General features: G+C 34.4%; 2 protein-coding genes across 3 annotated transcripts; both read left to right on the forward strand.

The window, feature by feature from the left end:
• The first annotated feature begins 22 nt into the window (after positions 1-22).
• Positions 23-2918, forward strand: LOC136270672 (trans-1,2-dihydrobenzene-1,2-diol dehydrogenase-like). Its single transcript, XM_066069031.1, has 4 exons — positions 23-83; positions 273-397; positions 2329-2479; positions 2782-2918. Exons 1-4 carry the CDS (start codon positions 23-25, stop codon positions 2916-2918), a joined length of 474 nt encoding a protein of 157 aa, XP_065925103.1.
• Positions 2341-26833, forward strand: LOC105329528 (trans-1,2-dihydrobenzene-1,2-diol dehydrogenase). 2 transcript variants are annotated; one of them, XM_066070382.1, is made up of 10 exons: positions 2341-2479; positions 7178-7303; positions 20907-21003; positions 21157-21268; positions 21677-21840; positions 22161-22413; positions 22608-22732; positions 23729-23879; positions 25788-25912; positions 26052-26833. In XM_066070382.1, exons 2-9 carry the CDS (start codon positions 7272-7274, stop codon positions 25886-25888), a joined length of 1035 nt encoding a protein of 344 aa, XP_065926454.1. In that variant the 5' UTR covers positions 2341-2479; positions 7178-7271; the 3' UTR covers positions 25889-25912; positions 26052-26833. The 2 variants fall into 2 exon arrangements, with proteins under 2 accessions (XP_065926454.1, XP_065926455.1); XM_066070383.1 differs by lacking the exons at positions 2341-2479; positions 7178-7303 and adding an exon at positions 13765-13921.
• The last annotated feature ends 419 nt before the right edge of the window (positions 26834-27252 follow it).

Raw genomic sequence — 27252 nt, forward strand, 5'->3', positions numbered from 1 at the left:
TTACACAATCCAGCTAGCTACAATGGTATTTAACAACGAAAAGCCTGTGAAAATCACAGCTGATGCTTCATTTTCTGATCAAGGTTTGTCATATTACATGTACATGTACCGGTATACCAGTATTTCACTTCACAGACAGAATTCTTTTCAAAAGAAAATTTGTTGAAGTTATCATACGAATATTTGCTTTTCAGCCATTTATTTGCTGAAAAAAATTTAAAATACATGCAAAACAAAATGGACTTTAAAAGGTAAATTTTGAAAATCTGTAGGAGTGGATCAAAATGGCTGTATCACCTTAACGTACAAGAATGGCGGTAAAGCAGTGCTCGTCTACAGTACACTGTTTGAAGGAAAGAATTCAGCAATAATATATGGTTCAAAGGGAAAAATAGAGGTAAGAACACCAGATTTTTTCCAGAACTAATGAAGAAAGCAAAGGGCACTCAGACTTTCTGTGCAACACTATCGTTACAATTTTTGGTTGAACTGTAATTGGTATACCGGTATCTATCTTTCAGATTAGAATATATAGACTTGTTCAAGATATCTCGAGTATATTTACTATTGATTGGTTGAAATGAGTTTTAAATTCCAAGACCTATATATTAATTTTAATAAATTTTTAATGTATTGGTAACTTATTCTGGGAATCTTTGGATTCTGTAAACCAAGCACATATATATCATCATATTTTAATAATTGCAAATCTTTAGCCAAAAATTAGCTGTAGATGTCTATCTCTGTGGAAAATTCTTTAGAGTTAACAGTCTTTACTTGAAAAATGTTTTTTATTTTCAGGACACAATAATGTGCTTTAATCTTGGACTTATTAATCTAATGTCCCAACACAAACTTTTGTAGTGGTAATATTTGAGGCCATATTATTTGTCAAACAATCTCACTACCTGTATTAACACTACTTCACTTGCCTGTGAAATTCTTTTATAAATTTACACCCTCATCAGCCCTGTAAAGTAAGAGCGTCATTTGTCCACAGGAAAAAAATGGTGACTCAGGATCCGCCAACGAATTTAACACTATATAAATAGTGCCTGTTTGGGAGGGTAACAGTTGAAATTGACACCCCGAGAAAACCATTGTCAACCGACGCGAAGCGGAGGTTGACAATGGTTTTCGAGGGGTGTCAATTTCAACTGTTATCCTCCCAAACAGGCACTATTTATTTTGTTATACTGAATGTCTTTTTTAAAATTTTTAAGAAAATTTTACTGCTTTTATATAGGAATAACGTGAATTCTACAGCGAACCGTACGCGCATAATTTTCGCGCATGTAACATTTTTTAATGTTACCCGTTGCCAAGTGCGTTGCTAACGCTGAGGGTAATAGTAAATATTATTAACTGCGTCTTAACCAATCAGATTTCAGTATTTAACATGAAAGTATAACAATATACATTATTGCATGAAAGTGAGGGAAATATGAAGATTTATTTCACCCAAGAAAAATCATATTTCCAGAGGACTTCGCACGAGAGTAATATGATTTTTCTGGGGGAATAAATCCTCATATTACTCAAACATTCATGCAAAATAAGTTTTCTTATACCGAATAATATATGATTTTACAAAATACGTTAATTTCAATTATTTTAATAATTTTTTGTCTTGTCAAAAGCAATAACGTAGTGTCATTGCTTGGGATTTTTTTTTGCTATTGTCTCTCTTTTTTTTCATAAATTCGAATCAAATATACGGTAGTAAAATTGGTTTTTGTGGTTTTAAGAAAATTTGAATGATCAAATATTTTTGCTTTATTCATATTTGTCAACATGGTATGCTCATACTGTCTTTTTTATTTCTTTGGAATAAAAAATCCCAAAATTTCCAAAGAGGTGAGACATGATATTTATTTCCCGGGAGACACAACATTTTGTGTGCCCTGTTACATGACTCTCTAGACCAATCAGATGACGCGTTATGTATAATAATCATATTGAGGTCTAATAAAATTCTTTTTCAGAGGCTGATGCTTGTAAGAGAATGTCTGAGCCAAGTAAAGAGATAGAAAGTTAAATATGTACTGGTACTAAAGAATTTTTTGTATCAAATATTTCCTCAAAACCTGGTAGGACAATAGGTGAAATGGAAAAATGGCACAAGTTTTAGCAAGTTTTTTCATGCAAGAATTTGTTTTTAAGGCTGTCAATCCGACTTCTCTAGAATAGAGCCACAGATCTGCATGCAGCTAGTTAAGATTTTCAGTACCAACCGATCAAGATAACAAGGCTTGCATTTATTATAATGTTTAGTTTTTGCTGGAAAGCTAATGATTATAAAAATATAAATTCTTTTAAATCTTTTAGATCGATGACACTTTCTGGAGCCCAGTCTCAGCAAATCTGCCGTCGGGTAAAATAACCAATGAAATACCTTGTGGTCCAGCTCCAAACAACTTTCCCAACACTGGGGGTCTGCGGTATGAGGCAGATTGTGTCAAGACATGTCTTGAAGAAGGTAAACTATACAATGACAGCCTGATCAACCATGTTGACCAAGCTTGCTCCTTTTTAGCTCAGCGAGACGGAGTCAGGGGAAGCTTATGCCATACAGCTGGCTTCGGCATCCAGACCTGGTTTAAATTTTGGGCTGGTCCTATATCTAAAATCACTTAAGCTATCTCCACCAAACTTGCAAGGATGATGCATCTGGGCCTTCTTATGGACCTGAAAGATTTAGATGTTGAATCTGGGCCATGAATTTCAGATGCTGGAGGAGATTTAGGTGTTTTAAAAGAGCTGGTTTAAGTTTTTGGGCAGGTGCCATTTGTGGCAACATCCAAGATACTGCTGGTCCTATCTTCACCAAACTTGCATGGATGGTGCATCTGATGATAATTATGCACTCCACAGCCTTGGATGCTGAATCTGAGACACAGGTTTCGGATGCTGGATGAGGTTTAGGTTTTTCGAACTGGTTGATGTTCTAGGAGCGTTGCCCTTTGATGACCATATCTCAGTTACTTCTGGTCTTATCTTCACAATACTTGCACGGATGGTGTGTCTTATGATACTTATGCACTTGACAGGCTTAAATGCTGAATCTGAGCCAAAGGATTCGGTTGTGGAGGAGAATAAGGTGCTTGGAGCTGGGAAAAGTTTTAGGAGCAGGTGCCCTTTGATGACTATTTCTTACTTACTACTGGTCCTAACTTGCATGGCTTGTGCATTTGTGATACTAATGCACTCCACAGCTGGTTAAAGTTTTGAAGCAGGTACATTTTGATGGACAAGTCTTCATTATTTTTGGGTCAGTCTTTACCAAATTTAAATTGATGATGCATCTTGTGATACTGATGCACTCTTCAGGCTTGGATGCTGAATCTGAGCCATTAGTTTCAGATGCTGGAGTAATTTAAGGATTTTGGAGCCGATCACATGTTTTTGAAAATATAAATAGTACTTATTCAAACTTGCATGGTTGATTTATCTCTGTAAATTAATCACAGAAGTACATGTAGTTTCAGATACAGAGAGTGATATTGATTATCTAGATGCTTAGGTGGTTTAAAATTTAAGAAGTCAAATTGGAGATGGTTACAAAATGAAGTAAGTTTTGTTCATACCTAAGTAATGGTCGTACATTTGGTTAATAATTGTATATTCCTTTTATTAACTTTGAGAGATCAGTGTTTTTACTGAAAGAGCTATTGCTCCAACCCTTATGCATAGATGCTATCTCTGACCTGTAACCCATTAACGTATGTGGCTTACAATTGTTCTTCATGCAAAAAGATGAAGAAGTCTGCTAAACCGGCTACAGTGGCCTCAACTGAATCCTTTGTGTTCTTGGCACACCATTACTTGTAGATTCGTATTCTAGCATAATACATTTTTCTTGTTGACTGTCTTTGGGAGTTGAAGATAAATGACTTAGCTTGCTCAGAAAATCTATTCTCTGTTCTTTGTTGCTTGAAATTTTCCAAACCACTAGATGCAGACTTTCTGGACTTGGATGAATGAACTGCCCTCTTTTTTAATAGTTAACATGTCTCTTATTATTGGAAGTTCCCTTGGAATGTCTACCAATAGAATTAGAAGGTCTGGAAACCATGACTGTCTTGGTGAAAACGGAGCAATGAGAAAAAGAACACACGACTCCTGTTCCACTTTTCTGAGTAATTTCAGAATTAATATGGGTGGAGGAAATGCATAGGCAAATATTCCTGTCCAATCTACATTTAGTGCATTGCATCCCCATGCTAAGGGATCGGTAAATGAGAACAAAACACTGTTAACTTCCGTTTTTCCCTTGTTGCAAATAAATCTATGTTTGGAATGGGATAAACTCGAAAAATCTGCTGAACTTTTTCTTGGTTGAGACTCCATTCCGTCATCTTGGGAATTTGTCGCTCTCTGGACAACTGCTATTACATTCCTTTTCCCGGGAATGTGAGCTGCTTTGAGCTGTATCCTAAAAAGAAGACACAAATGCAGAATCCTTCATGTCATCATGCACAGGGCTGCAGACTTTGTAGCCCTTGGTGATATATGTAAGACAATACTGTTGAATTGTCTGTCCTCAGTACGACATTGTGAAGTGATGAAGTGCATTCTCCAATACACTGAGTTCCAACAGATTTATATGTGATGACTGTTCTATCACTGTCCATTCTCCTGACACATTGCGATCCTCTAGGTGGGCTGCCCACCCTAAGTTGATGCATCCGTCCATAAGGTTAGGTCTGCTCTGAAGCTCAGAATAGATGAACCTGCCAGAGCGTTCCCTCTCTCTGTCTACTAGAGAAGATGTGGGATGAGGGAACTGTCGATTTGAATCATATGATCCAGTTTGTCTACTGTGGACGCCTCTGGGACAGAAGGCAGAACTGAATGGGACGCATCTTTAGTCTGACAAGAGGAACCAAATCTATACACGCTGCCATATATTTTGTAAACACTCTTGGGGCTGTTGCTCGACTGAAGGGCATTGACCTGAATTGTCTATGCAAAACCTGAGGTATTTCCTGTCTTCTGGATAAATTGGAACATGTAGATATGCATCCTTTAGATCTATTGATGCAACCCAGTCTTGTATATTCAGAGCTTGTATTTTTGACCTTTATTAGAGATTCCATCTTGAAATGTTGATTTTAGAGAAATATATTTAACGATTTCAAATTGAGAATCGGACGGTAACCTCCATCTCGTTTTGGAACAACAAAGAAGGTGCTGCAAAACCAAGAGCCACGAGTTTGACCTCTGAAAGAAACTTTCGAACTGAAATTTCGTCCCCCTCCTATGGTAGTCCTATGGTTCTTTTCCGCAACAAACTTTCCCTTCTTTGCAAAGTATTACTCTGTTGTTTTGGTTCTGATGTGCCCATGGACTCATCTCTCTTTCTTTTCCTTGCAGAACTGAGGGCTGCATCACCTCTCTTTTTTGAACCTCTCAGGTGCTGTGTTTCTTTAGCATCGCGCAAACTTTCTGCACTTGAGAGAAGAATGTCAAAATACTTCCCACAAAACAGTTTAGAATTCAGAGTTGTTTGTACAAGTATTTTTTTTTCAGTTGCTTTGTTTTTTAAAAGCCAAATCCTCAATATGAATGGCTCTACGGGCTGCAACTGCACCCACTAATATGTAGGAAGTAACATCAGCCATTGACTTAAACACTTGCATCAATGATTTTAGGGCCTCTGTTTTGTCCTCATCAGATACAAATTTATCAACGTAGACGAAATTAGAGAGGCATATGTCAACATTCTGAGAGGAAGTCGAGATCGTTGATCTATTTTCCATAACACATTGGTGCGTGAATGCAACATAGGGTTACGGAAACGGTAGGGATTTTTGTTTTCTTTCCTCCCTGTTGTAAAACTGCTGTCCTCAATATATCAAACGATTGGACATATATGATTTGAAGTATCGGCTCTGAGTTTCAGAAACATTAACCGAGTTGATGTTCAGTGTCTGTAGACACTTTTTAAACAAAATTTTCCCAGTCTACCATGCATGAACCGTTAGAGTCTGTATCATGCGTATGTACTGAACCCAAGACAGAGTTATCAAACTCTGAACGATTGTCCTCGTGAACATCAATAACATCATCAAGTGAATTGCTTAAGACTTGATCAGTTTCACCTCTGTGGCTTACCAGATCATCGTCATCCGATTCTCTGGAGAGTTGATCATCTGACGGTCGAAATCTATCCAACCAGTTACACGCCCTGTTTGAACGAACGTCAGACGTTATAGCACTAGTCGGTTGTTCATTTGAATCCTGAACTAATTCTTTAATTTTAGCGTCATTCAACTTTTTCATGCAATTCTCTTGATGATGTTGCCATTGGGCTTCGAAATTTCCCAATATGAAAGGCGGAAAATTACCTACTTGAAGAGGGACTGAACCCTGCGCCATTTTGACTCGTTTCCGCGGAGAGAGGTTTTCTGATGCAGAGCTCTACGTTTCCCGCAGAGGAAACTTGACTACCGGAACGATTCAGATTACCATTATTTCCCACAAAGGGAACTTTTGGGTTTGGCAATGTAGCTGATTTTTTCCTCGCTTCTATTTTCTTTCATTCAATCATCTTTTTGATTAACGTCCGTTTTTCCTCTGACCACTTAATTACTGCATGGCATGGAAACGCTTCGTTGCAAACTGTGTGTCTATAGCACTTTGAGTTGCCATCCAACACGGTCATTTCTCTATTACATTTTATGCAAATTTTAAATGAATATGAAATTTTAAGACCGCAGGCATAAAAAATTTAACCGAGAAAAACAAGCGGCTTTTCTTTTCGAATGCCCGAACAAAACTGAATCTGAAGTACATTGTATGCTTGTTCATTTTGGGTAAACACAGTGATTCCACACGGGTGGTCTCAAAAGTTCAGGCATGATCGTAGGCAGCTCGGGGAAAATTCAACAAGTTGATAAATGAAAGAGAAATATGTAATTGAAAAAAATAAGTTAAACTATTACCTAAAGTATGAATTTCAAAATGATGTCGCATGCATTTATAATTGTCATCATTGAATGCATGCCAAAAGTTAACAATACACTCCTCTCTTGTAAAAAAAATTTGTGGATCTAGCAGCCTGGCTTTTAAAGAAGGCATCCACTTAACTTTTACTTTATGTCCTGTAGATCTGCAATGCTTAAGAGTTGGAGTTGTTAGGTGAATTCAAACCTTTTAATATTTATCTTGGTAGGAAATTTGGAGTGCAGTGAAGTGACCTTCGCTGACAGTCAGGCTATTTACCACATCATTGATGAAGTGGTGAGACTAACGGGAATTCATGTCCAATGGTGAATAGAATCTTTTCTGATTGGGAATGGTAAGTATGTCAATGAGAGACTCGGACCATGTCATGTTTGCTTACCGGTATGTCATTTTGTGCTTAATTAGTAAGCTATTGATATGCTGATAATCTTGAGGTATTAATTATGTCTATATTTTGTCTTTAGCAGATTTTTCCAACTGCTTTCGAGGAGTTTTTAAAACCCAATTAAGAGTGCATCAGTATGGGCTTCTCAGCAAATTTGATCACGCACCAACCAACTTCATATCCCGGTGAACCTTTTAACATTGATTTTTGTTACTTATATTCATACAGAATTGAACGTTTTCGTTATTCTGTAGGTTTATATAAGGAAACATATTTGCAAATGTGAATGCTGATGATTATTGATGCTTGTAGTATATGTTTTACATGTACTTGTGGCCATAAACAATTATATTTATGATTAAGGTGCTAATTTTTTTTTACAAACATGTATTTACTGAGTGATTTGTTTATCGCTTGAGATCCACTTTTTACTGTTTGATTTCTTTTAATTCCTTTTAATTACTTAATCTACATGATAAACTTTTTTAATGTGATCTTTTTACATATATGCAGGTTATGATATAAAAATCAATAAAATTTTATTAACATGTTGATACAATTCTCTCTCTTAATTAGAATCGGATAAGCAAAGTGTTCGTTTTTTCCTAATCAAAACATTCGGGAGTACGAGTGACTAAAACACCTGCCGCTGTTAGGGACACATTTAATGTTGATTAATTTTTTATATTAATAAAATCCTACATGCTAGGCCTAATTAAATTGGTCATAAATATTTTCATAGAAGGAAACTTGGTTAAATATGGCAAGATTTGCCAACACTAATTAATTTAACAGTGATTTAAAACTAAATAATAGCGTTAGGTCAATAGGCTAATGATGTATTAAATGTACGTAGGTAAATAATTTAATGTGTATCTTAAAGTGTCTTACCCAAACTTATCCGCTATCCAATGCCGGCCATTATATAATTTAAAAGCCTTTGTCTTTTAAAAGCTTCTTTTAAACCTGGATATTTTTTACAAGGCATTCAAAAGAGAGATAACTCAAGAACTTGATTTGGATTGATTTACAATTATGTAAATACATTGTAAAAAATAAATAGACACGTTGGAGAAAGATATGATTTATTACAATAAAAATATACATTAATACAATAGTTAAAGTCATGTTTTATTTATTTTGAGTTATTCGCTGCGGAGCGTATTTCCCAGTTACTGGGACATTTTGAGTTCGGTTAAATCCCATTAACCTGGATGGTACATGTATATATACATTAGAAAGAATAATTGTAATGGGGAAACAAATATTGATCTGACGCAACATAATCAAAGACATCCAAAGAACACAAACTTATGAGAAACCAAATCTCTTTCTTCTTAAACGTTGAAAAATTCTTAAACATTTGAATGATTGCAATTTATTCAAATGCAATAGGAACAATTGATTTGAGCGACCTCTAAAAACGTTCATCGTGCAATATACGAACTTTTACGAATACTAAAACATAAACACAAAATAAAAACAAAGCTAATGTGATTTGACGTCATCCATACCAGCTGCAAAATGAAGTGGGGAAGACTTTTTTCCCGCTGTATCTTTCGCGTTAACATAATGTTAAGAACGGTGATTCACCAGTTTCTTTACTTTGTTAAGATCTCTGTTTCTACAAGCTTCAAACAGATCCCTGTTAGGATCATTGGCATTAGAAGGAGACGATGGATTGCTTTGAAGCAACGATCGTTTAATCGACATATTCATACAGCTTTTCACGCGAAATATCGGCCATAAACGTAATCTGGTTCCCGCTCCCGCCACTGCGAATTCACTTCGATTTGGGAACAGACAAGCGTCAAAAGAATTCAGATTCGCTAAATCGGGGGTTCTTATCAAAAGTCAAAACCTTTAAACTTTGATCCACTGATGTGCGCAGTTAAAATGACATACGCATTTCATTTATTATCGAATTTAGAACGTTCTTATTTGTACACAAGTATCAATGTGTAAGGGCAACAATACTATGCGTATATATGATACAATTATTTAATGCTTGAGCAGTCAATAGACCAGAATATTTTTCCCTAGGTGCAGGGAACAGCTCAGTATGATCTATTGCCCGAGGCCAGATCATACTGAGCTGTTCCCTGCACCAAGGGAAAACATTCTGGTCTATTGACCGTTCAAGCATTAAATAATTGTTTTATTACCTAATTCCGTTTTTAGTTTTCGGGGTTGCATATTGCAGATGGTTTTCGTGCCATTATGCAATATACACAGATTTTTTTTTCATCTTTTACATGCACCAAAACCTGTTGCATGCATTACAACATCTCAATTAAATATAAGTTTACACAAAGAAGGAGGAGTCTTCAACCCATTAGATTTTAAATAGTATTTTACCATATATAAAGCTTTAAAACTGTTGATTATTTGATACTCCATTTTGATAACATTGAATTTGGTTTCACCAAGTACTAAAAACAGCGTCTATGTAAAGGAATAATTATACATTCCCTGAGAACTATCGAAAGGATGTAACATTAACATACCCGCGTTCTGATATACTTTGCCGGTCCAATAGATCGCTGTCTATTGACCGGCGGTCCAATAGGAGAGTATTATGATGTTTAACATGAAACTAAATAACAAAAAAACAATAGGAGAAAAATAAACATAAATGCAAACATATTTACAATCAGTTCAGGAGAAAACAGTATTGTTTTAAATTTTTCTACAATCAATAACGAAATGATCCCACAATAAAAATACGAATTTCGATACACAAATTATAATTTTTTTCCACTTTTCAAATGTAATTTGGGCAAAACTGGTATTTGCAATGCACCCTAATAGAGCCAAATATTGGATTTCGGTATCTTGCAAATCAAAAGAAACATATTCAAATACATCTAGAATATATAATAAATCTTCCAAAAGTTTGTCTCTCTCATTCATAAATAATGAACAATTGAGCATAATGTGCATGTTAAAATTGTTTTCCATTCTTTTACAATGGTTACACAATTTGGGAACCGTTTTCATAGACAATAATGCAATAAATCGATTAAAATATTTTCTAAGACCAGGGTTTTCTTTAACAATTGCCCATAAATGAATTGGCTTTAATTTACAATGAATATTTCTATATACTGACATTTCAGGAGTGCTGTACAACAATTGTTTCCATTTTGTTTCCTCTTCAATAAACGCATTCTTGACAACTTGTTTTGAAAATATAGCTAGCTTTGTTGTACACACAATCTGTAATAACATTAAGAGACAAATCATACTCAATTGCTGTCTTTTGAATAGTCTTCGTAACAATATATTTATCTGAAACATTCTCGGAAGATAAAAACATAAAAACTTTATCATGAACAGTGGTTTTGTCCGCTCTCATTAGTCTACCGAGAAATAGAAGGCGGCATTTGTCTATATATCCTTTTACTGACCACAGGCCCAGGTTTGATGTACAGGATAGAGAAGGTGAGAATTTCGAGAGTCCTTGCACAATTCTTGAAAAATGTGGTTGGGTGTATTCCAGTTTGGACTGGTCCTTTTTTGTGATGTCAGTCCAAAGTTCACATGAATAAAGAGAAGAAGGAAGAACAATTTTTTTCCAAATTTTGGCTGACACAGCTGGGTTGATTTGGGAATTATAAACGCCAACAGGATGGAGTGAATGAGTTTTACTTCTTGCATTTTTGCAAGCTCGTTCTACAAGTCTATCACTTTTCAGATTAGCCTGCAATAAACAGCCAGCATAAATAACATCATTGCAATTGGGTATCACATTGTCAAAGAGTTGAACATCAAGTTCCAATGAAATATGTGACTGTTTGTTGAATACAACAGAGACACTTTTATTTGGATTGTAATGTAATCTCCATTTGTAAACATATAATTCAACAACATATAATGATTCTTGAAGAGATCGAGGCGAGTTGCTTATTAGCGCTGTATCATCGGCAAGCAGAATCCCTGGAATATGCAAACTGCCCATTAGTTTACCACTGGTAGATGTACATAGTTCATACAATAGGTCATCAATATAAACAAGAAACATAAAGGCACTGAGCATCCTACCTTGGCCAACACCTTGAGATATTTTAAAGAGTTCAGAATTGACTCCAGCAAAAGGTACAAAACATTTGCTATCATAGTACCAATTTTCTAAAATTTTCCACTAAGTTTTGTCAATTCCAAGTTCATATAACTTATACAAGAGACCATTGTGCCATATTCTATCAAAAGCCTTTTCGTTATCAAGAAATGTACAGAAAACTGGTGAACCTCTACTATTATAATAACCAATTATTTCTTTTATAGCATAACAGGCAGGGACAGCACCATGATCAGCTCTAAAACCAAATTGTAATGGATGTGGAAAACAGATTTGTCTATCTAATAAATCATTTTCAATATGAGACAGAATAACCTTCTCAAACAGTTTACTAAGTGCTGATGTTAGAGTTATACCTCTATAATTTGTAGGATTACTTTTATCTTTGTTTTTACCTTTGAAAACTGATATAACTTTTCCAACTTTAAACATTTCGGGAACATGAGCATGTCTAAGTATCGAGTTAAACAAAATACATAATTCATCAACAATTTTATCGCCACAAAAAATGATATGTTCGTTCGTGAGAAAATCTGGACCAGGTGCTTTTCCCTTGGATAATGATTTAATATGATGTTGAATTTCCTCGCGTGATAATGAAATTTTTGAATCTAATGTTGAGTTGAGATCATTGTCGATATCGTGCACACGCTGGTCAATATGCTGTTTAAATAACTTGTCGAATTTAGTCGGGTCCTGATTTTCCTCTGCTAGTTTTGAGTCTTTCCACAAGTTACACATGTCAGGTATGTTGTTTGCGGACTTGCCTTGATATGATAATGAACTAGGGAGTTTGGATGAGGATCGTTTCATGTTTTTCCATGCCGTCTTGTAGAACGTTCCTAGGTCCATTTCTGTTGCCTTGTCGATATCGTCAAATACGGACTGCTGCCATTGTTTTGCCGTCTGTCGGTGTAATCTTCGAAAGTTTCGCTTTGCTTTCTTATAGTTTAAAAACGAGTTTGCATCTCTTGATCTCGGTGACCCGTCAGCTTTCCATGATCGGCGGGCATCTCTCATGTCATAGTGAGCTTGGTCGAGACCGCTGTCTTTCCAATATGGTTTTAAGTAATGTCTAAACTTTCCGTGTGGAATATGTTGGTCGGATGCTGTTAGTAGAGAAGCTGTAATTTTCATCAGATGTTGATCGATGTCATTTTTGCGGTGTGTATCTTCCTGTAATATGCACAGATAGTTGTCACACTTGTTTTTGTAGGAATTTTCCACCAACTAGATATGCTTTCTGAACTTGATCTAAGCGCCTCTTCTTGGTTCATTCAGCCTGTGTGACAACATGCATCTTCTCTGGGTCGAAGTCAAGATTTGGGTTAATGCGCCATGGTATTTAGATCAGTTATAAAACAGCAAAGTCTGGATTTGGTCTGGATTTGGTTGCAGATGCTGTATTGGTTAGGCCCTTAGCTGCTTGCTGATGTAGAGTTATTATTGTAGTAATGAAAGGACTTGGAACAGTTGGAACAATGGCATCAAGACTCATGACTCATGATGGTCTTCACTCTAGGAACATAAACAGGAACTTGTCCAGTGGGTTTCCTTCTCGTCACTTCTGTAGTAACAGAGGATCGCAAACAGGATGTCAGAGTCGGCTGCAACATCAGAAAGACTACCTGAATCCAATGTTTCCCACTGCTGATCAGACTCACTTTTCTCTTGACTATCAACTCAATCATTGCATTCAGTTTGCTTAAAGAAGTGCGAAACGGAAAATTCGATTAATAATCTTTAAAATAGCGAGACGAAAGGGTAAGCAAACAGATGTTGCAACAAAACCTCGTAACAATGATTCGCCGGTCACGCTTTTGATATCAATAATGCTATAATTGATAATTTTTAAAAATATTATGGATCACGAAAAATTTAATGTGCATGAGGTTTCATAATATATGAATTTTTAAAAATAAGTATAAAATCCCAAGCAAGTTTTGAAGTCATGAAAATCACAACCAAACGCTTCAACCAACTGCAAGGGTAGGTACACTATTTTTGTCATAATATTACAAAAGGAAAATAATTCAAAAGGTTATTTTAATAGCTTATTTAAACACAATGTGTGTACATTTTATTTTTACGTTTCGCACTTGTTTAAGCAAATTGAATGCAATGACTGAGTTGATAGAATGATATCAAATAATTAAGCAACCTTTTGATAATAATCATTCATATGATATGAATAAATGTTACAAAGTAAAAGTTTGTGTCCAATCTAAACAATACCTAAGCGATAAACGTGATAGTATTTTTCCGTTTCCCGTTCCGTTTTCCGTTCTGCGTTTTAGCAACATTCTGTATTGTATACCTAGATAGTGCGCAATGAATAAATAACAGAATGAACTCTGTGACACTTGTAGCACTGCGCAGCATTCCTAAATGATGTTATGCAATCAGGTGTAGAATGCGGACACAACGATAAGGCTGAGATTTAGAATTACTCTCAGTGGAAAAAAAATCTTTGCCTGATCCAAATTGTGAGTTTTTAAATAAGTTGTCATATTTGGCGATTCTGTGTCTGCATCGATAGCTCTAGTACTCTATACTGAGTCATGTATCGCATGCTTTATATAATCTTTGTAACCAACTCATGTATACTTTTATGTATGACCTTTTAATATTATACGTAAGCGATGCATCATACTCAGGCGGGAGATTCAAAGCCTGCATCCCAACAAGTCTTAAATGACGTTAATTCATCAGGTACTGAATTCGGGCACAGTAAAATCCAAATTGATAATATATAGACAAGTTATCATTTAATACTTATTAGTTTGATACGATATTGGCGTTTCTGATTGGTCGAAAAATTTCTTTGATACCTGCATCAATAAAATTTTGCCGGATCTACTTTTCTCAACTGTTCTGATCTAACACTATTTATAGAACGGGAATTTCCAAGATAAACACTGGCAACAAAATGTAAAGTTGTATCTGTTTAATTGTCAGCAAACAAAATGCAACTTTATGAACATAAAAATTGAAAGTTTTACCTTCAAAAATAAATAATACCAATAATTTAATTCTCTAAATAGAAAATTAAGCGTCTTCTCACGATTTCGTCTGCTTTAGATCAACGATCAACATTTACTGAGAAGCTGGCTATTCCAATTCCAGGAATAAATCATAACGAACATATAGGCACATACACTTTAAGGGTACAGACCCTGAAACGTGCTACTACACCTCTAAAACGAACCGTACCGTTCCGTGCAAGAAACGAACCGTACCGTTCACAAAACGAAACGTACCGTTCACAAAGCGTACCGTACCGTTCACAAAACGAACCGTACCGTTCACAAAGCGAACCGTACCGTGCAAAAAGCGTGCAAGATAATTTATGCAAGACCCGCCTCCAGACGGACAAAAAAGCGTACCGTACCGTGCAATAAGCGTGCAACTTCCATATACGGCTTATTGACCTAATGTCTTTTGATGAATACGGACGGAGATTATCGCTGACCAGATAAGTTCAATATTTTGCTAGATTATTTATACGGGATTAGATAACACATACTAAGATTTAAAACTGTTACATGTATTCTTATTAAAACAGTCACAAAAATATTTCCTTTCTTATACCGTAACCATTTCTTTGTTTTTCGACAAAACTTGCATCGCCGATTTCTTAAACATTGTAAACTATTAACGTTCACACAATTCGTGGTTAAACTGTTTTGATTATTTTTATGAAATGTTTGAAACAGTGGGTACATACTGGACTTTACATAGCTTTAAGTGATTCTCGGGAGAGAGAGAGAGAGAGAGAGAGAGAGAGAGAGAGAGAGAGAGAGATCTCGTTACCCGAAACGTCAGAAAAGTAGCGTTTGTTTAGAAATATATATATACACTATGGCTAAACAAGGTTGAAATATATCTATATATAATTTTATATCCTTTTTAAATTAAAAAAAAAATGTCGACTTAAGTTACGCAGACCCAGAAAATGTAAATGACAACCACATATTACCGGTGACTCGAGTGATTTGTTCTTGAGCTATTTATGTACCAATGAATAAACAAAAAATCACTCATACATGTATGATGAATTGTAAATAAATACATGTACAAAATCTTAATGCATTAAATGCAAGCATTGAACGGAAAAAAAGTACACGCATTCCACAAAATAACTTTCAACTTTATTTCCCGCATAGCTGGTAATGGCGTCGTGATTTCACATGAACAAGAATCACTCGTGCGAAACACGTGTACAGAAGCTGATCTTTGGTTCTATACACAACAGGTGTTATTGTCTTTCTTTGGTTTTTAGCAGTTCTTGTACTTTACAACTAACTCTATATATTTGCAATTGGACGCTTAAATAGGTGTACACGAGATGCCGGTATTCACACCTTTCCACGGGCACCTGTTAGGTCACTCATCACAATCTGTTGTGTGTATAGTCTGAATATATCTTACTTCTACTTTGTTAGTTTCGTGGCTTTTCTTAATCTCTAAAAAATAAAAGAACTGTCTGTAGATATACACACTAACAACTACACGTAAGACTATCGGCGCGTGGATCCGTGGAACAATTCAGCGACTCTATACATGCGGGATTTTCACAAATTAACTTGCGATAAAAATATCATTTACCGGGTACATTAATGTACCAAAAAAAAAAAATGATTAATCAAATCATAAATAGTTGAATGAGATAACAAGTACGTGTAAGCACAAACACAGCTCTTTTAAAATTTATTTTCAATCTTATATGTGTGATGTGAAATAGCGTCGAAATTTTAACCGTCGAGATCAATCTATATGTACCATCGTCCGCTGTACAAACTTTTAGTCATTGTCACAGTGTTGAAATCGTTGTGAAAACCATGAGTCTAAAATAAATGAATTCAATTCATACAAATAAAACTTGTGTGTTGATTATAATACTTAAATTAAAGTTTTATCACTGAACTTTAATTTATTAATTTAAATTTCGCTTTAGGTTTCTATAGTTGGTCGTTTGAGCGGGATTTTATCTCAGGACTCCACGTGCTTCGCCTGTCAATCAGTTTAAGTATAACAGTACAGATCGCGCCGCGTGCTACTTGGCTCCTCCTATATGGCTAGAAGAAAATTATCGAATGAAACGTTTTTGTTTTATGTTTTCTTATATCCCTATTGAAACGAGTGTTCCTATTTTAAATTATTCAACAATAATTTCTCTCCGATTTCATGATTATAATTCATGTACTGGCGATCAGAGTAGTTTTCCCTCGCTGTCGTATTATTATTGTTACTAGATAAATTCTTATATATTTATCACTTTTAACATTCATTTGTTGATTACCGGGTATTTTTTCGTGTCCTGTTTACAACAGGTATGTGTGTAAAAAGGTAAATAAAATATAAACAGGTTAGTCAGCAGTTGTAAAACGTCAGCTAAATCGCATGCATACACTGAAGAGCGGACACTTGTTCAACAGAATGATAAATATCGCCATTATATAAATTAGAGTTATTGAATTGTTGTGTATATCCAGTTGTGTACATATCGTATGAAATATGTTACATGAACATGTATTAATAGTTTAACGGAAAAACAAAAACTGATAGTCGAATTTTGACTATACACGCGATCTTAGTTCAGATAAGAGAGGCGATGACGGGTTAGATGTAGGTATGATCTATGTATACAAACAAGTGCAGAAAATCATAGAATTAATATTTAAATGAATAAAAATTCGTGTCAAAAAACTATATAACAGTTGATTTCAAGATTTCTTATCTATCCATTAATTTTACATCGTCTATTCACTAAGGCGATCGGCGATCGGCAATAGTACTACAGTAGTACGCAATAAAGAATGATCATACGAATTATGAATAATAAAAACTAGCCGAGAATCAAGACAACGATAAAGGAAACTAAACAAAAAAAATATCGGAATAAAGTCGGGGCAATTTGTTATAGCCATTTTAAATGGATTAGAAGTATTTAATGGACTTTCAACTCAAGAACATGTATAGAAATTAAAACTCGAGATGCTTTGTAAAATTATCGACAGCTCGCTGAATTAACAAAAATATAGCGGATTGAAGTCAAACAGTTCTTTTAATCTATCTGAATGATTACATTAATCTAAATTAAATACTAATAATAACAGACTGATCAAAATTAAAATTACCCCCACTTCCCAGTTGTCACTGAGTACACGGTTCATGCAACGTATCAAAAACGGGGAAACGGATCGGATGGACGTTCTGATTTTAAATAGATCGATTGAAATTCTTTTGTAATATATCATATAAAAAAAGAAAAATTCTTGTCATATTTACCACCTTGCTGAAGTAGATCGGGCAAAAACTAAACAAAATTATATGGAGAAAAATCAAAGCGTTCAGGCCACGCCTACCTCATTAATAAAGCGCGCAAACCGTTCACAAAGCGTGCAGCTATTTTTAGCAAAGCGTACCGTGCAAGAAGCGAACCGTTCCGTTCACAAAGCGTACCGTACCGTTCACAAAGCGAACCGTACCGTTCACAAAACGAACCGTACCGTTCACAAAACGAACCGTACCGTTCATAAAGCGTAACGAACCGAACCGTGCAACCGGTGTAGTAGCACGTTTCAGGGTCTGTAACGCTGCTGTTCAAATTTGGTACTTTTTCACCAATGCGTAATGCGCATTGATGTTTTCCGGTCAATTTTTCCTTTGATACGTCGATCAATAAAAAAATTATTAAATTCAAATCTTAAATCAACGAATTGTCATATTTGGCGATCTTGTGTCTGCAATGAAGGCCCTGATACTGCAAGTTAGCCATATAATGCTTGTTACATCTAATTAACCTTTGTAACCCTAAAGCCGTGTATGAATGAATGTATTATGCGTAAGCAATGCCTCATACTCAGGTGGGGGACTCAGAGACCCAGGACTCAGAGATTAAAAGCTGCATCCATACTCCATGATAGACAGTTTTGTTGCTTTATTTAGAAATAAAATATAACTCCGGAATTTGAACACTAAATGTTCACTCATGGTCATCGTAGATGGGCCGAACTACTCAGAACTGTCAATCATAAGTAAAATGTAATATTAATAATCCTCTGTAAAATAATGTTAAGGCGGATTTTTAATTTTTGGATTTAGAATTTTATATTAGATCTGTAATTTTTTGGCTAAAAATTTTATTTAGGATTTTAATTTGGATGTGGAATTAGAGATTTTGATTTAGATTTTGAATTAAAGATCTTTGATTTGGGCTGCTTTTAATTGATGTAATTTTGACTATACGATCACGCTTGTTAATAAACTGCTTGTGAAAGAACTACTGGATTAGTGTTTACTAAGATTGAGACGCATCTCCAGGAGAGAACGAAGGTTGAAGGCTTACACACATGAAAAACAATGGTCCTCTTTTCTAGCAATGGTCTTTGTGTTTACCATTTCCACAAAATCATCACGCTAAGCAGATGAGCATTTCTGCATGGGGCAGAGTCAGCTTTTAAGGAAGGAGTCTTTTCTGGTTTTCGACTTGTCAAACGTAAATTTGATTAATTGTTCATTATATCAAGATGAAAGGAAATTAAAGTAGTATAATTTTCTTTCTTTATTACTATCATACAACTTGGCATAGAAATAGTAATCAATGTTTAGAGCTAACAAGGACTATATTATTGGCGGAATATTGGCGTAGGAAAATATCACATGTTTCGCAATTTAGAATTGCTGTAGATTAATGAGTCTGTTTTAGCATTTTTTTAAATAATAACATAATGTTGGGTTTTTTTAACTAACGTGAACTAAGAGATAGGATACTTGGGTTTCAGAATATGTTTTTAAAATGTGATTTGCAAATTACATTTTTATAAGCTTTTTAAAGTTCCCATTCTATACATTGATTTTTGTGAAAAAAAATCATTAAACTCAGTTTTTCTCTCTTATTAAATGGTCAATATAAAATCAGAAACATTTTAATATTGGAAGCATAAATAAAAAATAATCAAAATGTCTTCAAAATTTAAGAAAATTAGAGGAAATGCGGGCTTAGCAATATCAATTTTAGTTTAAATATTTATTCCAATTAAGTAGTATAAGCTGATACACATTCTGATATTTAATCATTTCATTGAAGGATAGAATCTTCATATCTTAAACAAATGTCTACATTACTGCAAAGAACTACATTTAATTTTATCATCCTTAAGGAAGTTAAGGAAAATGTAGTGACCTTGACCTGACCTTTATGCAAAAACAAGGAGGTCAAATTTGATTAAACTGATAGAATCATTTGGTTATATGATCTGTTACACTGTGTCAAAATTGAATGTGTTTCTTATTACAAGAAGTATGCTTGATATTGAGAAGACTCCTTTCTTAAGATCTGCGCTCGCTCTTGCTTAATCATTTTTAAAGTGCTAAACATCATTAACTATAATAGAAATATTGAAAAATGAAATAAACCAACCCCCCCCCCTCCCAAAAAAAATTAAAAAGGCAAAGATATGGAAAAAAATGTATAAAATGTAAAATATAAAGTAGGCCTAGCAATATTATGTGTACCTGTATGTATAGTTTTACATGAAAGCACTTGTATTGTTTTATAATGCAACTGTACATTCTAAAATCCTTTTTTGTTTTTTTTAATAAAATGACGAATTTGGTAAAAAAAAAAACTCAACATTTTTTCGTCATAGTATGGTCAGCTGAAGCCAAATAATACAATATTAACATTAATTGGTATCTTTTTGTTATTTATATCATCAATCAAAGAGTTTCTGGCAGAATAACATATGAACAATGAAAAAAAGAAATGAACACAGTCAGTCTTTATAAGAGTAACCACATTTAAGACATTAATCAGTTAGATTATGCTTTAACAAATATCTGCATTAAAGGTCTTGTTTACTCAGGGTTTTCAAATTTGGATTGTTATAAAGTTCAATTTGATGAGTAAAATTTGTTCTAAACAAAAAAAGAATTTATGAAATGAATTATTATTGACAAAACATTCGATATTTTTACACTATTACGGAATTAGGCTCAAACAAAAATAGACTTTTAGCTTAACAGAGGAAATTCGGGCAAAATTTTGCAGATTTTGTTTTCCGCCAAACTTTTTTGGTAGTACTCTAATATTAAAAGTTAAGATTTTATATTTTAGTATATATCATATTGCATATTTTCTGTTTTTACCTCATATTTTTCTTGATAAGGTCCCATTTGATCATAGGCACTTGTTTCGCTTTATAGTAATATTACAACACAAGATACCTTACTCCAAATTCTGGGAGTACCTCCTCCGGTAGATTGCTATCATTTTCCCTTTCACGGGAACAGCAGTGGACTAGTGTTAAATACCATTCTCTTTTAGGACAATTTACCTACGAAATGATATATTGCATATGCTTGTCATTTTTTTTATTATTGTTTTCTTCAAGTTTGAATTTGTGTTCATTTCTAGTACAAATACCGGTATAGAACTTAAAACAACTTTTTTCTTGATTTCGATAGGAACATAATGGTCCTTCGCTGGGGAATCTGTGGAGCAGGGTTGATTTGTAATGATTTTGTGTCGGCATTGTTAGCTCCTCCCAATAATGTTCATGAGGTAAATAAATAAGGTTATTGCTTATTGTATTATCAGTAATGTTTATGAGGCAATGAGGTAAATTTGTTTACTGTATTACGGTAATATCAAGACTATAAATGACAACTATTTTTAGCATTATACTTAATTTTAAATCCTTGATGATTGTTAAAGGTAGTTTGCGTTGGAGCAAGATCATTAGCTAGAGCCCAAGAATTTGCTGACAGGTTTGGTATCAAGAAAGCCTATGGCTCATACGATGAAGCTGCCACTGATCCAAATGTTGGTAAGATCTTACAAAGTTTATAACTTTGTTTAAACCCAATTGGAAAATGTTATGATATGTTTTGTCTTTTAAAAAATAGCTCTTTTATTGCATAGAAATTATTTTTTTTAAAAGATATTTAGAAAATATTAATTTGTGAAATGTCAAACATGTTACTATAATCAACTGCTCGGGTTTCAATTGGGCATTTTGGCTCAGCTAAGCAATATGGCCCATGGGCCTCTTGATCCACCAACTCTTTTATTTTGAGCAAACATACTAGTAGTTCAAGGTAAAGGTAAGAGTTTTGCTTACCTAATTAATAACAGATATTTCACTTTTCTGCTACGTTTCAAATTTATTTGGCAGTTTTTCTTCATGTAAATCTGGTAAAATATGTTTTTATGCTAATATTCCAAAATCATTCAGATGTTGTGTACATTGGTTTGATACCCTGTTACCATGTGAAGCTGTCCAAACAGATCCTAAAAGCAGGAAAAAATGTTCTGTGTGAAAAACCAGTAGCAAGTAGTTTGAATCAGTTTTTGGAGGTCCAGCAAGTGGCCAAAGACTGCAAACGCTTCTTCATGGAGGTAAAGGGAAATTTCCTCTTAGTAGTTAGATTAACTGTAAAAGCGAAAATACATTGTATTTCTTGTGGATTAATTTTTGCTACTACTTCATTGATATCATTAATAAAGGACATTTTCAGTATGGTTAATTTTGAAGCACAAAAATTAAATCCCCTAAAAATTATATAAAATAACAAATCAACGAAATTTTAGCCCTGTCTAGATTTCTGCTTTTTCAATATTTAAAGTTAACTTAGTAGAGGGGGATGAAGATGGTTTACAAACTTTTTAGATATAACATTTCAACATTTAAATTTATATCATGTTCACATTCTCTTTAGGCAATTTGGAGCAGGTGCTTTCCAATTTATCGTAAAATCAAGGAGGAGATTCATTCTGGAAACCTTGGGGAAATCCAGCATGTACAATGCCAGTTTTGTTATACTGTGGTTGAAACGATTCGCTTTAAAAAGCCTGAGCTAGGGAGAGGAGGTCTGCATGAATTTGGAATTTACACAATCCAGCTAGCTACAATGGTATTTAACAATGAAAAGCCCTTGAAAATCACAGCTGATGCTTCATTTTCTGATGAAGGTTTGTCATATTACATGTACATGTACCGATATACTGGTATTTCACTTCACATGCAGAATTCTTTACAAAAGAAAATTGGTTGAAGTAACAATTATGAATATTCGCTTTTCAGCCATTTATTTACTGAAAAAAAATTAAAAGACATGTAAAACAAAATGGACTTTAAAAGGTAAATTTTGATTGAAAATCTGTAGGAGTGGATCAAAATGGCTGTATGACCTTAACCTACAAGAATGGCGGTAAAGCAGTGCTCGTCTACAGTACACTGTTTCAAGGAAAGAATTCAGCAATAATATATGGTTCAAAGGGAAAAATAGAGGTGAGACATCTGATTTTTTCAGAACTTATGAAGAAAGCAAAAGGCACTCAAACTTTCTGTGCTGTCACTATCGTTTCAAGTTTTGGTTGAACTTTAATTGGTATACTGGTATCTATCTTTCAGATTAGAGTCTATAGACTTGTTCAAGATATCTCGAGTACATTTACTATGGATTGGTTGAAATAAGTTTTAAGTCCCAAATCCTATATATTAATTTTGATAAATTTTAAAAATATTGGTAACTCATTCTGGGTATCTTTGGATTCTGTAAACCATGCACATATATTATTACATTTTAATAAATGCAAATCTCCAGCCAACAATTAGCTGTAGATGGGTACATGTAGCTCTGTGGAAAATTCTTTTTACAGTCTTTACTTGAAAAATACGTTTTGATTTATCAATCTAATGTTCTAACACAAACTTTTGTAGTGGTAATATGTTATGCGAAATTATTCGTCAAACAATCTCACTACCTGTTTTAACGCTACTTCACTTGCCTGTGAAATTCTTTTATAAACACCCTCATCAACCCTGTAAGTAAGAGAGCCATTTGTTCACATGTAAAAATGGTGACTTAGGATCCGCCGATAAATTGAACACAAGTCTATTTCAGAGGCTGTTGCTGGTTTTTAAGCGAATTCAATGTCTGAGTCAAGTTAAGTGATAGAAAGTTAAATATCTACCGGTACTGTAGAATTTTTTGCATGAAATATTTACTCAAAACCTGTTATGTGGACATTAGGTGAAAGGGAAACATCAGCACCAGTTTTTGAAGGCCAAAAATTGAACTTGCAGGTTTTTTCATGCAAGAATTGGTAACTTTTAAGGTCGGTCAGTCTGACTTTTCCAGAATAGAGCTACAGATCTGCATGCAGCTAATTAAGAATTTCAGTACCAACCTATCAAGATAACAAGGCTTGCCTTTATTATAATGTTTAGTTTTTGCTGGAAAGCCAGTGAATATGAAAATATGAATGCTCTTAAATCTTTTAGATCGATGAACCCTTCTGGGCCCCAGCCTCAGCAAATCTGCCGTCGGGTAAGATAACCAATGAAATACCCTGTGGTCCAGCTCCATACAACTTTCCCAACAGTGGGGGTCTGCGGTATGAGGCCGACTGTGTCAAGACATGTCTTGAAGCAGGTAAAGTATACAATGACAGCCTGATCATCCATGGCGACCAAGCTTACTCCTTTTTAGCTCACTGAGAGGAAGTTAGGGGGAGCTGATGCTATTCCCTCGGCGTTGGCTTCGGCATCCAGACCTGGTTAAACTTTTTTGGATCAGGTCCTGTATCTAAGTTATTACTTATCCTATCTCCACCAAAATTGCAAGGATGATGCATCTTGGCCTACCTATAGACCTGAAAGACTTGGATGCTGAATCTGGGCCATGAATGTCAGATGCTGGAGAAGATTTGGGTGTTTTAAAAGAGCTGGTTTATGGTTTTTTTTAGGCAAGTACCATTTGATGGGAAGATACACATGGTCCTATCTTCAACAAACTTGCATGGATTGTGCATTTTGTGATAATAATGCACTCCATAGCCTTGGATGCTGAATCTGAGCCATAGGTTTCGGATGCTAGATGAGGTTAAGGTTTATGGAGCTTAGTTAATGCTTTAGGAGCGTTGCCTTTTGATGACCATATCTCAGTTACAGCTGGTCTTATCTTCACCATACTTGCACGGATGGTGTGTTTTATGATACATACCCACTTGACAGGCTTAAATGAGCCAAAGGTTTCAAATGTGGAGGAGATTAAGGTGCTTGGAGCTGGGTAAAGTTTTAGGAGCAGGTGCCCTTTGATGACTATACCGTATAACGCGCGTTACTTAATTTGTATACACACACCGCTGCAGTTATGATACCGTATACATGTACTTAAAAAATTCATGATTCCGTGCTATAATATTTGCACCCCTGATATTATTAGTTAAACGGTTTGTAGTTGACCGAATATGGTTTATACATGGTCAGTAACTTTCTGATGGGGCAAGAGCGGAGCGCAAGCCCCCGTATGGAATTTACTGACCATGTATTAACCATATTCGGTCAACTACAAACCGTGTAACTTTTATATCTTACCGACTGTCTTTTTTAAAAAAAGTAAATAAAACAATGGAAATCAAGCTTTGGATTGGATAATAATATTACAAGTTTGAATTTGAGTACAAAACCAGACGTCATAATGCCTTAAAATGACGTCGTAATGCTTGAAGGGGGTATAATATTTTCTTCTGACTATGTATGGAATATACATAGTCTCCACGTAAAATTTAGCAGGAGGTAAGATATGAACGGTGGCACGCGTTCTTATCACACCACCCGTATCATCAACCTTTATTTCACCCTTTATCACAACCTTTATTACACCTTTCCTGAACACCTTTCACTTTTTATTCGGATTACTTCGGACCTTATTCTATTTTTCTCTGCATATCTGAAGTCGAAACTATGACGTCACGTTTGAAACATTTCATTATAGATGACGTCACAGTATATTTGAACGTCGAAAATATGCAGTTTTGAGATAGAAAGAAAAAATATGTAAAAGTTTTTCCCACATCAAAATGAAAACTAGCTTTCTAAATTCAAGTATATAATAAAAACAACAATGCATGTGAAAATCTGCACCACATCTTATATAACTTAGTCTAGAAGAAAATAAATCATATGATATCTTTTGGATACACTTGAAAGTTATTATAGGTGTAAGAGATACCTGTAAAAAATATCTTGGTGCCTTGACAAAGGGGCAACTCGGTAAATGAAAGAGAAATATGTTATTTAAAAAGTGATGTAAGCTATTATATACAAGTATGAATTCCAAAATGTTGTCGCATACATATTTTTAGTTGCATCAGTCAATGCATGCCAAAGGTTTACAATACACTCCTCTCTTGTAAAAAAGATTTGTGGATCTAGCACCCTGGCTTTTGAAGAAGGCATCCACATAATCTTTACTTTATGCCCTGTAGATCTGCAATATTTAAGAGTTTGAGTTGTTAGGTGAATTCAAATCTTTTAATATTTATCAATATCTTGGTAGGAAATTTGGAGTGCAGTGAAGTGACCTTCGCTGAGAGTCAGGCTATTTACCAGATCATTGATGAAGTGGTGAGACTAACGGGAATTAATGTTCAATGGTGAATAGAAGCTTTCTGATTCTGAATGGTAAGTATGTCAATGAGAGACTCAGACCATGTCATGTTTGATAATCGGTATGTCTTTTTGTGCTTAATAAGTAAGCTATTGGTATGCTGATAATCTTGGTGAGATATCTAAAATTATATCTATCTTTTCTCTTTAATAGATTTTTCCAACTGTCTCCGGGGAGTTTTTTTTTTAAACCCAATGAAGAGTTCATCAGTATAAACTGTATGAATGTGGTGCTAGATAAATACCTGCAAATGACACACACATGAAATTTATCGATTATTGATGCTTATAATATAAGATTTACATGTATTTGTGACTATAAACAATTAATGAATATTCAATTATTTATTATTCTTAATAATTTAATTATACATATTTATTTGTTTTATACGAAATAAAATGGTTTGGGACAGTTTCCGCTTTATAAACCGCGAAGCGGTTTATAAGAAAGCGTAAATTGTTTCAAACCATTTTATATCGTATAAAGCTACTGTGGTTTCATCAATATTCGTTGAATACCAATTTTCGTGGATTTCATTGTTTAGTTGATCCACGAAATTAAATGTTCATTGAAGTGCAATTTTTATTAACATTAATAGGGTCATTGGCCACGAATTTACGTATCCTTGAAACTTATTTTCACTTTATCCACGAAAATTGATGCCCTTGAAAATTAATGAAACCACAGTAAATTAAATAAATATTGAATTCATTGCTTATAATTTAACTTGTTTACTCTTCATTGTAGATAAAACGGTCATTTGACCTTTAAAATGACGTAAAATTGTACAAAATTCAAACGTTACGTCAGGCGTATTGATACGTTTTTGACGTTAGTCTTACTATGACGTAGGCAACATTCTTTATACGATATAAAATAATATCTTAGCCATTCAGAAAGTGCATTACAACCAGAATTAAATTATTTGTTTATGATTAAGGTGCTAATTTTTTTTACAAACATGTATTTACTGTGTGATTTATTTACTACTTGATGTGATTTGTTTACTACTTGATATCTACTTTTAAAATGTTTGATATATGCAGGTTATTATGTAAAGCTTTATAAAATTTTATTAACACAACTTGTTGATACAGTTGTCTTTTATTTTCAAGAAAGAAAAATTGGTTAAATATAGCAAGAATTTTATTAAATTGCCAACACTGATTAATTTAGCAGTGGTTCAAACCAAACTAGAGGTACTGTGGGCAAGCTCACAATTGATACGGTATTACCCCCCGCTAAGAAAAAATCATAACGCGTGTATTTTTGCTATTATAGAAAATATTGGATGAATCTATTTCACTGTCCATTTTCTATAAGTAACAACTGCTCTATTTTTTAAAACAGTTAA

This window comes from Magallana gigas, chromosome 8, assembly GCF_963853765.1.
Source record: "Magallana gigas chromosome 8, xbMagGiga1.1, whole genome shotgun sequence".
NCBI lineage: Eukaryota > Metazoa > Mollusca > Bivalvia > Ostreida > Ostreidae > Magallana > Magallana gigas.